Source organism: Cervus elaphus, chromosome 28 (genome assembly GCF_910594005.1).
Source record: "Cervus elaphus chromosome 28, mCerEla1.1, whole genome shotgun sequence".
Classification (NCBI taxonomy): Eukaryota; Metazoa; Chordata; class Mammalia; order Artiodactyla; family Cervidae; genus Cervus; species Cervus elaphus.
Genome location: NC_057842.1, coordinates 13843285 through 13859903, shown reverse-complemented (window position 1 = coordinate 13859903; position 16619 = coordinate 13843285). Strand labels below are relative to the sequence as shown.

Here is a 16619-nt window from a genome sequence, read left to right as displayed (position 1 = left end):
CTGGCCTGGAGAATTTCACGGACTGTATAGTCCATGGGGTTGCAAAGAGTCAGACACAGCTGAGTGCTGCTGCACAAAAATAGAGGATAATTATCTGGCATAATGATGGGAAATACAGAAAATATGGTACTAAATAACATGGAAATCATCAACAAAGTATTATACTTTATATTACATAAACATATATGTTTGGTTCATTATGGTTCTTTAATATCTAATTAAGCATTTGCTTTCAAATTTCATGAAATTACTTTCTATAAAATTATCTTGTTTTACTATATACAATATAGAGGAATTATCAGAATACTACTTCCTAAAATCTAGTTAAATATTTTCTCTAAACCATAGTCTGCTCCTTTGCGAGTCCCAGAGAAAAATCTTCATAGACAGAGTCCTACATATAGTTGCATTCTTAGTTACTGTTATTTGAAAAGTGTTTTGAACTTTTAAATTCACCTTTGTCATTAAATGTAGCATTTCACTGAGAATCCATAAAAGATAATACTTGATTCTCAGCAAATGCTTTTCTATTTACCAAACAATGATTTTCAAGATTCTACGTCTAGACCTTGCTATGTTACTTATTGATAATTACTAACTTATATATTTTATAACAGTTAATTACTTGACTTTCTGAAGTTCTAAATGAATAATTTGGTTCAGGGAAAGCAAAATCTATAAAGAGGGAGATAATTTAAGTTATCATTCAGATTGAAATTCAAAATTGAGAGAAAGAGGTACTAGCTCTAATTATAGGATGAAATTGGCAACAACAGATACTATCCTGGGCAAACCAACATATATAACCACTTTCCTTTTTGATATTTTATAGTTAAATAAATGTTCATGTGTATGAAAAGTTTTCACAAGTTAACAACAGATTACAGAATATCTAAAGCTAACTATGCAGACCTAAATAGACATTTCTCCAAAGAAGACATATAAATGTTCAATAGGCACATGGAAAGATGCTCAGTATCACTAATTATCAGAGAAATGCAAATGAAGGCTACAAAGAGGTGATCTCCTAGCACTGGTCAGAATGGACATCATTAAAATGCCTAAAAATGATAAATGCTGGAGAAGATGTGGAGAAAATGGAACTCTCCTACACTGTTGGTGACCATGTAAATTGGTGTAGCCACTGTAGAGAGATGGAGATTTCTCAAAAAACTAAAAATAGAATTACCCTATGATCCAGCAACCCCACTCCTGGGCACACATCTAGTGCGTGTGTGCTCAGGTGTTCAGTCGCGTCCAACTCGTTGTGACCCATGGACTGTAGCCTGCCAGGGTTTTATGCCTGTGGGATTTTCCTGGCACAAGTACTGGAGTGGGTCATCATTTCCTTCTTCAGGGAATCTCCCCACCCAGGGATTGAATCTGCTTCTCCTAAACTGCAAGCTGCTTCTTTACCGCTGAGCCACAGAGAAGCCCCACAAATACCCAAAGAAAACCATAATTTGAAAAGATACATGCATCTGAATATTCACTGCAGCATTATTCACAATACCCAGAACACAGAAGCAACCTAAATGTCCATCAACAGAGGAACGGATAAAGAAGCTGTGGTACATATATACAGTGGAATATTACTTAGCCATAAAGAAGAATGAAATAATGCCATCTGCAGCAACATGGATGGGCCTAGAGTTTATCAGACTAAGTGAAGTAAATCAGGAAGAGGAAGAGAAATACCATATGGTATCACTCATACATGGAATCTGAAATCCAACACAAATGAACATATCTACAAGACGCAAACACACTCACAGACACAGAGAACAGATTTGTGGTTGTCAGGGGTGGGAGGGGGGCGGGAGAGGGACGAATTGGGAGTTTGGGATTAGCATACGCAAACTTCTATATATAGGATTATATACAGCATGGATGGACTACAAGGTCCTACTGTACAGTGCAGGGAACTATACAATATCTTATAATAAACCATAATGGAAGAGAATATAAAAAATTATATACAAATAACTTTGCTGTTACTGGTATATATATATATAAATATAACACTTTGCTCTACAACAAAAACTAACGCAACATTGTACTTCACTAAAACAAATTTTTAAAAGTTAATGTCAATTCTGCAATATATTCCCCTCTCATCATCCACAGAACACTTACTTAGATCATAATAAATGTACATAAGCCTGATGTAAAATCATAAGAAAATAAATACAGAAAACCCAAGAGATCCACCACAGAATCTTAAAAAGTTCTTCAACACATACCATATTTAAATCTATTCTGTACCCAACACTTAACTGACATGAAACAGGAACTTCTGCTTGGCAAGAATATGGCTCCGTATTCTGCTAATTTACAGTGAATAATTAATTAAATCTGGTGACACTAAAATCATCAGTCTATTTCTCCAATTTTTTTCTAGCAAAAGATGATGGAATGACCCTAAGCTAATTTCTCTTCTCATTTTTGAATTAGGGTTGCCTTTTAGTCATTTCAAACTTTATCATTTTGCCCACATTGCTTTTCCTGCAAAGACATTCATGAGCAATTTAATGAGAAGGAAAGAAGAATGGAAGGAAGGTAAAAATAACCTCAGGTCAAACCCTGGACTCATTTTACCTTCGATCTTGGTGCCAAATTCACACCCTGGAGGCTGCAGCCCTGGTCACACCACCCAGCTAGCACAATACGATGGATGGATTCTTCCACAAGGACCCATCTCAGCAGGACCTCTAGTAGCTGCAGCCATCACAGGAAAATGTGCTCCTGGGACTCTTCTGTAGTTTTACAGAGTGAAGTTAATAATGCCACCTTTCTCGGTACAGCAATTGGAAGTTTAAGGGTGCCTGTACCATCATGTAAAGCCTTATAAGTTAGAAAGGCAGACATTAGTAATTTGACTTTACACAGGAAGAAATCAGGGCACAGATGAGTTAACTTATCGATGTTTACACCTATGGAATATGACAATGTTGAGTTGAATATAGTCCACTGCTCTGTCTCACTCTCTGATGCTCACCTTCCTTTCTGGCCATGGCAGTTTTTAAGTGGTAGGAACTAGTCAACATCCGGCTAAAGCAAAAGATTTTCTCTTTACTCTAACCAACAGCCCAGTGCCTGACCCAACCCTAACACCAGACAAAACGGTCTTATTGGTGAATTTATTATCACATGATATCTTGTTAGAAATAATCTATCTAACATATAAAATTTATCACAATAGTAGAGAGAAGAGAGAACCTCATAGTGGAAAAGTGCAAAGGGATTCGAGAACTCTGAGAAAATGAGTCAGATCAGAGAATCCAGATGCACATCGGGTGGGCCAGATCCAGAGCCTGGAGCATGCCTGGGGTCCTCTGAAAACGTTGGAATATGCCACTGTTCACATAACTTTTTGCTCCTTTTAGGTTTATTTTCTGGATCCAGGATCAAATGTCATAAGGCAAGGGTTTGGAAGGAACCAAGTCAGTTCTGGGAATTTCACTAACAGAAACTAGAAATAATAGAATACTCACAGGACAGCCCTCTCAGGAGATGGGCGTGGGGCAGAGTAAAATATGTAATGTACACAGCCAAATGACCAAATGTTAAGTTCCTTCCCCAACAGGAGAGGGAAACTAACCTTGATACCCACAGATTGATGCAGTTTTGAAAAGACTTTTAAGAACACTAAAGATTTGAAGTCCATGTATGTGGGTTCTGGCTTCTATTACTTTCATTGTCATATGCCTCAGGCCAACTTAATTCAACTCCCAGGACAAGTTCTAAAATACCCAGCTCCTATCATAGCTCAACATGTAGAAGGCTGCCTAAAAGTATCAAACAGTCCATAAAGATAAATGGAATGCAATACAGTGGGCTTTACAATCCATGATACAGTAATCTCAGCAGCATATTACAGATGTTGGAGGGCAATAATGTTATTGCAGGCATTGCTGTTTGATATCTTTGCAGGAAGCTGACTCCTTCTGCACGGGTTGAACTCAAACGTTTCTTCTCATCTAACCAGTTGAGCAAGTAACACTCCCAAGACTCTGTGTTTCTATTTAAGTCAGCAGGGGCACCTGCAGTCCACACTGGTTTCCACATTCTACTGCAGATTTAGGAACCTATTTACTTCAGCAGTGGTGCTCCTCACTTCTGGTTAAGAAAGAATACTCAGAGGTAAAGGAGAGGCAAGACAGGTTGGCAGAAATGTGAACTAATGTTATCTTTCTCACCCTCTCTTCTATTTGATAACGCCTCACTGTCATTTTTTGAGGCTTCTCTTTTCTGAATTTTCTCCAGGAGCATTTTGGGACCTAGTACTAGGTGTGTATATTTACTAAGATAGGTCTTTGTTGAACCAGAAAACTATAATAATTCAGGGACAACCTTTCCTAAATTTAACCTTATCCAATTAGGGGAGTGAAGGAGACTAGACTCTGGGTGAAAGGGTACATTTTATCCCCCAGACTTTTCTACTCAACACAGCGCCTTGGGCCGGGCAGACACCTGCTCGTGCTTTAGAAGCATTCTCAAATTAGTATTTACTTTTCCCCTTATGCACTCCTGGATCAGCAACACGAGAGAGTATTCTGGGGTGTCAGATACAAAAGTCTATGCAAATATCAAGGAAAAAATGATATTTGCCTTCTGGGGGACTCTGTCCTCACTTCACTACAGAAGCCCTCTGCTACCATTCTTTCACTTCACAGTTGTCAATTGAGACTGCTGGATGAATTTTGAGTCACAATATTATAACTGGTTGGAGGAGAAAAAGGAGGAAAAAAAAGCTGAAGGTACAAGGGTTCTTCCCTCTCTTTTGTCTCTCCTCTCACAAAGGAAGTAGGTGTTATGGAGGTTTGAAGAGTTAGTGGGTGCAAGGTTCCCTGTTAACAGAGATGGAGAAGTCCAAACTCAATATCCTTTATAAATCAATTCACACCATGAATTGCAGGATTTGTAAGAAAGACAGAACCTCCTAGAATCCCAACTGAATTTTCTTGCCCACATTTATACAATGTAAGTGGCAAAATTAAAACTTGAACCCCCAAATGCTTGGATCCAACTTTAATGGACTTTCCATTATGCTTTTTATAACCGTCAACTTGGAGATAATTCCCTTGCCCTCACTCCACTGGGAGACCCTATTAAGAGCATGGATGAATCTCCTGGTTCTCCTATAATCAGCAGCTCATCCTATGAATCAGCCTAACCTTCTGCCAAACTCCCTGACACTGAAGGATGAACCAATTTAAAGAAGAGGTGGATGAAATGCAGGTTTCTTCTTGGTAGAAGGGCAGGGTGGCATGTGGGAACTATGCTCGGACTTAGCATAAAAGGTCTGGACCTGGTTGGGCTATGTTTTGTGAGGTGGTTCAAGGTACCACAGGAACCCTCTAAGGGCAGGACGAGGATCTGTGGATGACATGACCCAACTTACCTTCTACACAAGCTCTTTGGGAGAATCCAAATACACACATATTGAACTTGAACACAGTTCAACTCTTTGGCATTTGCTTCAATAACCACTTAGGTTAATGGCCAATATGAGGTAAATGCTCAATAAATGTTAGTAGTTCTATTAAATATTCTGACACAATTCTCAATTCCCTGCCTCCAAACATCACTTTCACTTTCTGCTTCTATATTTTTTTTTCTCATCTTGTTACTCTTGTAGCTCTTCTGTCTATGAAGCTTTTATAAAAAGAGAATAAGATTTTAGATCTAATGAGATCTTCTTTGATTTAGGTCCCAGGATAACACAGTTTTCAACCCATGTAATATATTGGCTCTTAGTGTCTGGTGACAGTTACCTCAAGGAGTATTCATTGAGGAAGTTAGGCTCCAAAAAACTTCTAAAACACAGTCATACCCACACCAACACACCTCGAAACTCTAAGATTAAGAAAGACCTTCTATTCACAGGGAAATAAATCAAGCCATTAGAAATTATTTGCAGGAGTCAGCTATATCTAGTAATTACTATATGACAGTGGTGTCTAAAATTAGTGCACCTTGCCAGCAAAACGAGTTATTTTTATGACAAAGTACTTATAAATTTCAAAGAATTTCTTTTCTGAAATCTTAAGGTGAAATTAGCTTCATTATTCTTTTCTATTTATAAAAATTTAAAGGCATTATCAAGATCAAATTCAAGCAGTAATATAAAGTCAAGGCTGATGAAACCTCATGAATATATTGTAATTGATATTGTATAGCATTTCTTTGGCATATTCACCCATCAGTTTCATCTCTTCGCTGCTAACATCTGACTTTACAAATTGTGAACACACAATAGGTACACACAGTAGGTAGGGAGCCCAAGGGAATGACTCTACAGCAATGAATATAGTGAATTTTAAGTCTAAATGCTCTGTTACCAGGAGTTTAGCTTTGTAGGACCTGTTGTGAGAGCAATATCTTAGATATGTGCTATGATGACCACGCATTATCACAAAAAAACCTGTCTCTGATTTAACAACTATTTAAAACCTTGTGAAAAGCCTCCTGCTTTTTTACAATCTATCTTTATGCAAAGTTTGCAAAGGGCCACCACCCATGACTGTGTATCATTAAGTTCCCACATAGGTGTGTTATCTGAATACCCCCTAAGGATCCTGTTTTTAAGACATAAAGTGTCCTCTAGAAAAAAAGTACAGCTCTGTTCCGCTAATGAGCAGATAACAGGGCAGACTTACATCGCAGCAAACTGGGATTCCAAAGCATGCCCAATCTGCCAGGGCAAAGAAGGCCAAGACATTAGGCTGATTGACAGAGTGCTCAGGCCCCGGGGTTACAGAGGCTGTGGTGTGAGAACATCACACCCTGTCACGTTTTGTGAATCTGCAATAAAGGAGCGCTGTGTGCGGGAGAGCAGTCGCGGGCACAGCAGAGGGAACGATGCTTTCCACGTGAGCAGTTGGACAGCATCTTTCATTTTTATTTGTCCATAGAAGCCGGTAGGACCTGATCACTACCAGGATGCACCCTCCCCACTAGAATCCCTCACTCTCTGCCAGCCCTGAAACAGCCAATGAAGAGGCGTGACGCCCACCCGCGTGCCCTGCACCTCCCTTCCCGGTGGGACCCCGTCAGGCAGCCTCCCATGTTTTCCACCAGTGGCTGGAGGCCTCCGTCCACCTGCTGTGTGCGGGGGACACCAAAAGAAATGGGAGCCAAACGGTGCGTCCTGACCGGCAGAAGAGATGTCTGGAACAGGTGGCAGGGGCGGCGGCTGGGGAGGACAGACGGACTGACAACCAGACAGACAGACAGCAGGACCAGCAGACACCATCCATTACTTCCAGTCTCAGAAGAGGGGAAGCCTGCAGCGCCAGGGACGGTCCACCAGGGACAGGCAGCAGATTAACGAGGTTCTGCCTCCCTCAAGCCGGGAGGCTTAAAGTCTTTGTTTTTTTTTTTTTTTTTTGGATAAGAAGGGACAGGGAATTTAGAAACCTGCTGCTCTTCATAGAACCAGGCCAACTCTGGCCTTCCGAGTTAATGGCTCCTCTCGGAGTCTACCATAAAAGGGCAGGGATGACTGGGTTTCTCCCTGTGTGCTGTGATCGGCCCCAACAGCTGTCCTCAATGCCCCCCTCCCCCATATGGGCTGCAGCCGTGTTGGTGGAGACCCAGCAGTTCGGGGACACAGCTCCCTCCGGCTCTCTCCTGCCAGCCTCTGCTGCACCCAGGCAGAAGGAGGAAACCCCCCTCCTGTGGCAGCATCTTCTCTTTTGGAGGCCTTTCCAGGGGTGGGCGGGGGAGAGGACCCAGCTGCCCTGAGCTCGGGTGGGTATCACCCTTTGGCCACCCCTCCTTCTCTCTTCACTAACTCCAGATGCAACAGGCTCCCTTTCAGCTCTTCATACAAATCTTCTGCCCCTGGACACACCTTCTGGCCTTAACTTGGGGCTCCAAGGAGTTCATCTCCATCGGGGCTTTGAAGCCCCTCACTGCCAAGTTGAAAACTTTGCCCCATATTGGGAGACCCTTCTAGGGGAAGTCCCCTCTAACTCCACTCATCATCCGTGATGGGAAGCAGGTGCAGGAGGCCAGCACCCCAGGGCATGTTGGCCTGAGACTAAGGCAGGTGGCAGGACAGGGTCACCCATGCCTACATCGCCAGCCACCAGTCCGTCCCCTCCCCAAACCCAGATAAAAGGGGCATTAGACAGAGGTCCGTTGCAGGGTTGGTTGAAGGGATTTAAAGGGCAGATGTGTGCAAAGATTCAGTCCTCTATTGTAAGGCTTGCACCAGGAAGGAGCAGGCCCTGGCGCTCCCTTGGAAACCAGTAAGGAGGAACCTGTATTTTATTCAGGCCAGAGTGCCCATCAGCGTCTCCCATTGTTAAAAACTTTGCATTGCCAGTGGCATTATATATGGGGAAGAAAATGTCTTCACACAGGTCTTCTGTGTAGCAGACCCTGAATCAAAGGTTAAAAAGAAGCTAGGGAGGCAGGTTACCAAAGATGGCAACTGCCTAAAAAAAAAGACCCAACCTCGGGCTGCGAGATGAATGAGTAGCAAAATGAACACTCAAAACAAGCATCTTTCTTGCATCAATGCTGGCACCCTTGGCTGGGGTAACCCCAACCTGCTCAACAACTCCAAGGCAAGAAGAGCTATTCTGGCAGCTCTTCCCCACCTCGCCTTCCTGCCTGTTCAGCCCCTGCCCCTCCTCTGCTCCGGCTCCGGGGCCCCTTCCTTCCACTCGGGCGGCATCTGCTCTGCTGAGCACCCACCCCCGGGTGGCCCCCGCGCACCCAGTCCTCTCCTGAACCTCGGTCCTCAGCCATCGTCTCCCCGGGTTCCTCGGCTCAGGGCTCAGCGCATCCTCGCCTGACACCTGTCCCGCACCCCCCACCCGCCTCCTTGCCCCGGCCTCTCGGGCCCCGGGCCCCCAGGCAGGCGCCTCCGCCGGCACCCAGCACCCGGCCCGCCCCGCCCCCACCCCCAGCCGGGAGGACCGGGCGGCCGCGGGGAACGGCCCGCGGGGAACGGCTCGGCGGGCCCGGCCGGCTGGCTTACTTGAGCATGGCTTCTTCCTTCTCCTCTTCCTCCTTCTGCCGGTCCATCACCGCCAGGATGATGTTCCTCTCCTCCTCGGTCAGGTGGCTCAGGTCGGGCAGCTCGGGCATCGGGGGAGGCACGGTGGGCGGGCGGGGACCCCGGGGCCCCACGGCCGAGGACATCTTCGCGGCCTGGCCCGCCCCTCCTCGATGGCCTGGGTTCGGCGCGAGCGCACCTTCGGATCCACGCCCGGCGGCGGCCGCGTCCCTGCTCGGCTCACCGCGGCGCCCTCCCGGCGGCGGGACTGGGCAGCGCGCGAGCCGGGGCTGTCATGGTCCTCCGCCTGCACCCAGCCCCGGAGGCGGCCGCCTTTGTTTTGGTGGCCCTGGCGAGGCGCGGGCGCCCGGCCGCCTCCCGCAGCCCAGCCTTCCCGGGCGGGGGCGGGAGCGCACGGGGCCGAGGATGCTCGGGGCTCGGCGAGGATGCTCCGGCTCGGCCGCCTCCGTGCGTCCGCGGTGCGGGAGGAGAGTTTGGGTGGCACTTAGGCGGAGTCTCCGCGGCTCGGCTCCGGTGATGCTGCTGAGCTCGCAGACACCGCCGCCAGCCGCTCGGCCCCGAGCCGCTCCGCCCACGGCGCCCACCCGCCCACTCCCGGGCCCGGGCCCGCGCGCCCCCTACCCCCGCCCCTGGCCGGCGTGAGCACCGCCGCGCTCCAGCCCAGGTACCTCGGCCCGTGACTCATCCTGCCTCTCACGCTCCCTCGTCTCTGCCATCCTCGCCAGCCCTGTGTTTCCACGGTTTGCCTTAATCGTCATCATCCCCGCTCCCCATGTTCTTCGTGGATCATTAGTATTATCAGAACACCCATGGTGTTCGGAACAGGACGGAACAGCCTCGGCATGCATTTCCCCCCTCCACCGTATGTTTCTCATGTACTGGTCAAGTGTTCATAGCCACAACGATGTGGTTTTTAAAGATAATTTTGATACACCCCCACCCCTCCCCACACACACACAGCAGACTGGGTTTTCTGGGTCTTCCAGTCTTCCTTGACCCACCCTCTGCGGTCCTGCTGTTCAATGTATCTGAAATCCCCCTCCAGAGGCACCACACCACGGCGAATCTTTAATTTGTCATTTTGAGCTCTGGATAGTCCATCTTATCATATAACTGCACTTCTCTGCTGTTGGCAATGGATTATCTACTCTAATTCCTCTAATGATGCTCGCTATCATCATGCATTCACTTCTTAGCCTCTGTAGGTACTTCTCAAGAAACACCGATCCCAGATAAGAAAACCACTCCACCACAGCTGACTGTGAGAAGCTTCTGCTCAATGCTTGGCCCAATAATAAGCATTAAGGATGAGCTCCCCTTGCTGACATAGGCAAAAATAGACAATCCTTTCAAAACTGTTGATGTTATTGGCTTTCAATACTTGAGACTGAATTTTGTCAATATATTTATTAAAAAAATTAATATAGAGAAGAGTTCAAATTGAACAACAATTTCTCTTAGCAATGGTGTTGGGAAAATTTGATAGATTTCTCTCCTGTCCAATTCTTTTTATAGTTCTGGAAGGGATCTAGTTTTTTTTTTTTTTTTTTTGGTTTTTGTTTTCCCCTCCAAGCCCCTTTATTAACTTTGTTAATAAAGAAGATAAGGATGATGGCTTTTATAAATGCTTAAAAACCCTAAAATATTCAAGTTTATAAAATTTAGGAGTTTAATTAGTTGATCTCACATTGCATGAAGGGGGTGTTGTTTCTATCTGGACACATCCGTTTGAATAATCTCAGTAACAGAAGTTTCACTACCTTTTAATTTTATCCCTATGTCTAAATTTCCCTTCTACCTGAAAATCTCTCAGTTCCTTGAGATGCCCATTATATCATCTTCAATTTTCTCCACAGTAAACCTTCCCAGTTTATTCAACCAACAATCTTGTAGCATGATTTCAAAATGTGGTCATTTTTGTCACCTGCCTTGGGACATTCTGGTGGTTTTTCACTTGCCTTCCTGAATAGCGGCATCAAGAACACACAGAAAGAACCAAGAACAGTGCCTGATACTCTATAATCATCATTTTTATTTGCACAACTTACCATTTGGCCTGGCTTTTTGGTAGCCATGTTGGTTATGAGAATGTCAATGAAATAAACACATAGTCCTAAAATTTTAGTCCTTTTTTGTAACTGCTACTGCCTAGCCAGATTTCCCCTTTCCTCTAATTAAGCAATTGATGAAAGCACTCTAATCAGCATCCTTTGTTCATTTAGAAGAATTAGCCTTGTTTCCCTTAGACCAGCATATATTCAGGAGGGAACAATATATGAGTTTGATTTTCATATTCTGACTCTATCAGTCATTTCATAATCTTGGCAAATCCATTATCCTCTTTGGATCACTGTTTCTTCCCCTAGAAAGAGGACTGAAGATATTCACCTCAAGATAGAAGAGGGATGTTAAATTAAATGGCATATTTGGAGCATCTAGCTGTGTGCCTAATACTTTCTAGTGCTCTTTTTTTCTTTTTTCTTGCAAAGGATGTTTTTGGTGATCTCTCCATAATTGATATTCAAAGGGGAGGAGAAACGTAGGTGACACATTCACTCTGTCTGATGCCTGCACCTCTGCTGGTCAATGTGAAGATACAACAAGGACGAAGCCCTCACATGGTAGACAATCAAGTTGTTGAAATTCTTTTCTTCTAAGATGTCAATAAAGGAATGAGAAACCCTCAGTAGACATTAGAACTAGTTAAATGAGGTTCTTGAAGGTAGGGGCCTAATGAACAATTAACAGTGTTGTTTTCACCTGAGAGAGCTGCTGTAACAAAATACTGCAGGCTGGGTGGCTTAAACAACAGAAATTTATTTTCTCACAGTCCTGGAGGCTAGAAATCCACAATCAAGGTGTTGGCAGGATTGATTTTTCCTGAGGCCTCTCTCCTTGGCCACCTTCTCGCTGTGTCCTCACATGGCCTGATCTCTGAGCAGGCCCATCACTGCTATGTCTCCTCTGCTTATAAGGACATTGTTCCTGTTGGTTTAGGCTTCCCATCCTTACGACCTTATTTAACCTTAATCACTTCTTCAAAGGTCCTATCTCCAAATGCATTCTAAGGTGCTCAGGATTAGGGCTTCACCTGTGACTTTGGGGGGCACGCAGTTCCACTAGTCCATTACTAGCGGTTTCCATTTATTAGAATTACTTTGGGAAATGGTGATTGATGTGTATTATCTAAATGATCTAATGATAAGAAGTCTGGTCTCAATCATCTTTATGTTTACAACTCCTTGCCTGCTCTTTGATAAGTGAGTGTGAAATCAGCGAGTGAATAAATGAATAAAGGAGAGTGAATTGACCAATGAATTAGTGGATGCCATGGTACACCCATTGATGTGTCCCCTCTGTCAGGGATCCCATCCATTATCAAGGGGTTCAAATCCAAGAGAAGTACATTTCTTTACATTTACATTTGCGTCCAGAAAATCAGACTTACATGCACTTAAGTAAGCAAATAAATGCCCAAGGTAGATGTGCCAAAGTGTGTGGCACAGATGATTAGTTCCTGAAGCTACTGTACAAAATATATCCAATAAACATAGAAAAACTATGCATAATATCTCCTCCTTAGAGGGTTTCCCTGGTAGCTCAGCTGGTAAAGAATCTGCCTGCAAGGTGGGAGACCTGGGTTGGATCCCTGGGTTGGGAAGATCCCCTGGAAAAGGGAAAGGCTACCCACTCCAGTATTCTGGCCTGGAAAATTCCATGAACTGTATAGTCCATGGGGTCGCAAAGAATCGGACACAACGGAGCAACTTTCATTTCCTCCTTAGAAACTCACAAGGTACCTTAACAAATAAAAGGTGCTAAGAAGCAAGTTACTTACTGCAGTAACAAAATTTGTTTTGCTTGGTTTGGCCTGGCATTTCCCAACTCTGTTTGGACAGTGATGAAACCGCCCATTCCCTAAGGGACAAAGCATACTTTGGACAAGTACTGGGAAAAAATCTCATCTTATGAGCTTGGCACCCAGAGATGTTGACTAGAGAGACTATGAAACTTCTCCTGAGATGCCCCTTGCCCAGCCAATAAAATCTACGGGAAAATGTCTTAAATCTTTATTCATAAGATATGTATCAAATGCCTGTCAGGTCAACACTAACCCTATGTTCAGGAGTTAAGTCAGAAGAGATTGCTGAAACCAAGCTCCTCTCAGGTAAATTTCTAAGCTCTCTTTTCCACTGATGTCCTCAAATCATCATTTCTTGAAAGATGTTTGAAATTCAACATCACTGATAACTGCTAGTTTAACTTAGTAGCTAAGAGTATAATTTCCAGGTGGAAAAATCATTGAAATGAGGTCAAGTTCAAATCCTTACTATACCATTTGACAGATGGAATGGGTTTAAAAGTGCTTTTCCCAAAAGTTCAGGTCTATTCAGAACCTCAAAATATGACTGTATTTGGAAATGGATCTTTACAGATGATGTTAGATGAAATAGATCATATTGTAATAGGATGGGTTCTAAGTCCAATGACTTCTGTCCTTATAAGAGGAGAGAGGCTCAGATACCTCTCTGAGGTATCTGAGGAAGACCATGTGGAAGCAAGCAGAGGAGGGGGTGAGGCAGCCCCAGACCCAGAAACACAGGGAGCCACTGGAAGCTGGTGTTGGCAGGAAATGTTCTCCTCTGTAGACCTGGGAGGAGGTTTGCCTACTGACCCCTGGATTTTGGACTTGCAGCCTCCATAACTGAGAGGCTAAATCTCTATTGTTTCAAGCAGTTTTGCAACTTGTGCTGCATTGCTATAGAAGCCCTAGAAAGGTGTTACAACATTTATGTGTGTTTGGGTGAAGTATGCCTTACTGAGCCTTATTTTGCATATCTATAAAATGTAAATAACACTAACCACCTTCTAGGATTTTGGTAATGTTGAAAGCTGGGGTCTGAGACTATGGGAGTGAAGACTGAATATAAGTTAATGGCCCTAGAAGGATTAGCAAAGTATGACCCATGAGTCAAATGCAGCCCAAAGCCTGTTTTTGTGAATAAAGTTTTATTGGAACACAGCCACACCCATTGACTGATGTAATATCTGTAGCTGCCTTCCTGCTATGATGGTACAGTGGAAACCATGCAAATCCTAAAATATTAACTATCTGCCTTGAAGAAATAGGTTTGTTGACCTCTGCTCCAGGTGCTTACAATGTGATTGGAGCAGACAGAGGTACAACTAAATAAACACACAACAGTTGGACTTTAATAACTTCTCTGGAAAATAACTTGCAGTATAGAACAGAGCGTAAACTGTGGGTGGTGGGTAGTCATGGCGTCCTAGGGAAGGCTTCTGTAGGCAGAGATTTAAAGAAGAAGAAGGAATTGTCTAAGAAAGGTCTGGCTCAGAGTGTTCCCAGGTGAGGGAGGCGGTGGACACAAGGCTCAAGTCAGGAAGGGGCAGAGCCCTAGAGAAACAGAAGATAGGCCAGGGATGGGGGTTCACTGAAACGAGAGGAAAAAACACAGGAGGCGAGCGCCTCCAGGGAATTTCTACTCCAAGGAAGAAGCAAGTGGCTCTTTCCTGATGTTAGGATTCCATATAACTCCAGTTACAATTACGAAAGTGTTTTTAACTCCTGGAAAATTTAGAAATAAATTAGGAACTTCTTCAACACCTAAGCAGTTTTGCCTAACCAGTGAATAACAACAGTGAGTTTTGATTTAATTTATCATCACCTCCACCTGTATATTATTCTCATATTGTCATGGGCACCTATTCTATTACACGAAAATGGTTTCTATATAAGTTGATCACGTGTCCCTGTCTGTCCAGGACTGTCTGAGTTTGTGTCTCCTGTATAAACAGCATCTTCTTTCACTTAACAGTGGTCTAGTTTGGATGACAAACTATATGGTCATCCTATTTATACATAGTTATAATTATTTGCAAAAAAATGTATTTTTGGCTTCAGTGATCATTTGACTGTCATGTGATCTCACTTAAAATATTTGGCTGAAAGTGGATATGACATTTTGCTTGAATTCAACCAAATTCTTATTTTAATCTGAATTTTGTTAAGGTTCCACTATTGTCATTTATTTCATGAGGAACTGAATGTGTGGGACTGTTTTTGTCCTTGGACCTAGAAGGAACATGATTCTGTTCTCTCCTGGTGGGTCACACCAGCCTTGGCCATAATTCTTCCAAGCAATTAATTCTTGGAAGAATAAAAATATTCTTAACTATTCTTTCTTTGATTTATTGCAATGCTTATCTCCTGATTTAAAAAAAAAATATCAGAGAATCAGAGTTCATGGCCTCTTTTACATTCTTTTGAAACTGATCATCTTCCATTTTAGTCACACTTAGTATGTTTAATTGGCAGTGTTTGAGCATAATTTCTCTACATTCTGTTCTCTGCTTTGAGTAACTTCTTGAGAACTCTTTGGTTATGATTTTGCGTGATATGAACAGTCTCCTTCTTACGTGCTATAACTATTTATTAGCTTTGTCCTTCTGATAGTGCCTTCTAAGTGTTTATACCAGATGGGTTGAGGCACTAAAGTCTTAGTGCTACCCTCCCCACTATGGGAGTGAATTCCTCCTCTATATACAATCAATCTCTTTATTGAAAAGGAGGATGGATGGAATTGTCTAAAAAAGAATGTTAAGTTTTACCTACCTACAAAGATAACAACATCCTAGGTGAAAATGGATTTGGAAAGTAATTCTGATTCTTTCTTCCTTTCTCCACATGCACGGATAGTGAGGTGTGTTTATCAGTCTTCATCAAAATAATGGGTGGAATCAAAGAAAATTACAAAATATAAGGGAAGGATTTTAAACCTAATGCTAGATATGATTTTATTTTGGTTTAAGAAAGAGCCTATCAAGCAAATAAATTCTTCCCAGGTCATTCACTATGGAAGTGGAAACGTCAGTTGCTCAGTTGTGTCCAACTCTTTGCAACCCCATGGACTGTAGCCCACCAGGTTCCTCTGTCCATGGAATTCTCCAAGCCAGAATACTGGAGTGGGTTGCCATTCCCTTCTTCAGGGGATCTTCCCAACCCAGGGATCAAAGCCAGGTCTCATGCATTGCAGGCAGATTCATTACTATCTCAGCCACTGGGGAAGTCTCTATGGGAATATTCATTCATTTCTAAACATGCTACTTGCCTTTGAGTCTGCTTCTCTCTATTTCTCTCTCCTTCAAAACTTAGCTGCTCAGACCTCCATTCACGTTTCTACCAACAGAATTTTGTATCTAACTCTATTCATCCCTGGTTATCCTGCCCCTTCCCCTACTCTTTCAGTTGTATATGTCCCAAAAGCTAGATAGAACTTGTAATACTTTGTGAAGTTAAAGACAAATATATGTTATCTAATTATCCTCTGGTTAAGGATGTCAGAAGGCCAGGGGGCTAGAGAAAGTAGTAAATTAAAAGCATTCGTTGGCCACACACACACATCCATCACTAATACAATGCAGAATTTATCTCTAGAAAAATTCAGTCAAGAGCTGGGTATTTGAAAGATAGGCATTTGACCAGAAACAAATGTGAAAAATGGAGCTGGAGGAGAGATGGTTGTAACTCTCAATTTATTAATAAACAAATAGCTGTATTTTGAAC

The 16619-nt window shown here is 43.3% G+C and overlaps 1 protein-coding gene across 28 annotated transcripts in view; it reads right to left on the bottom strand.

Moving 5' to 3' along the window:
* Positions 1–9366, bottom strand: part of RIMS1 (regulating synaptic membrane exocytosis 1) — a 578197-nt gene extending 568831 nt beyond the window's left edge. For all 28 annotated transcript variants that reach the window (XM_043890084.1, XM_043890085.1, XM_043890086.1 and 25 more), the window contains exon 1: positions 8996–9366. In XM_043890084.1, coding sequence (XP_043746019.1) covers positions 8996–9159 — 164 coding nt within the window. In that variant the 5' untranslated portion in view covers positions 9160–9366. The remainder of the gene's footprint in view (positions 1–8995) is intronic.
* Between the last annotated feature and the right edge of the window lie 7253 nt (positions 9367–16619).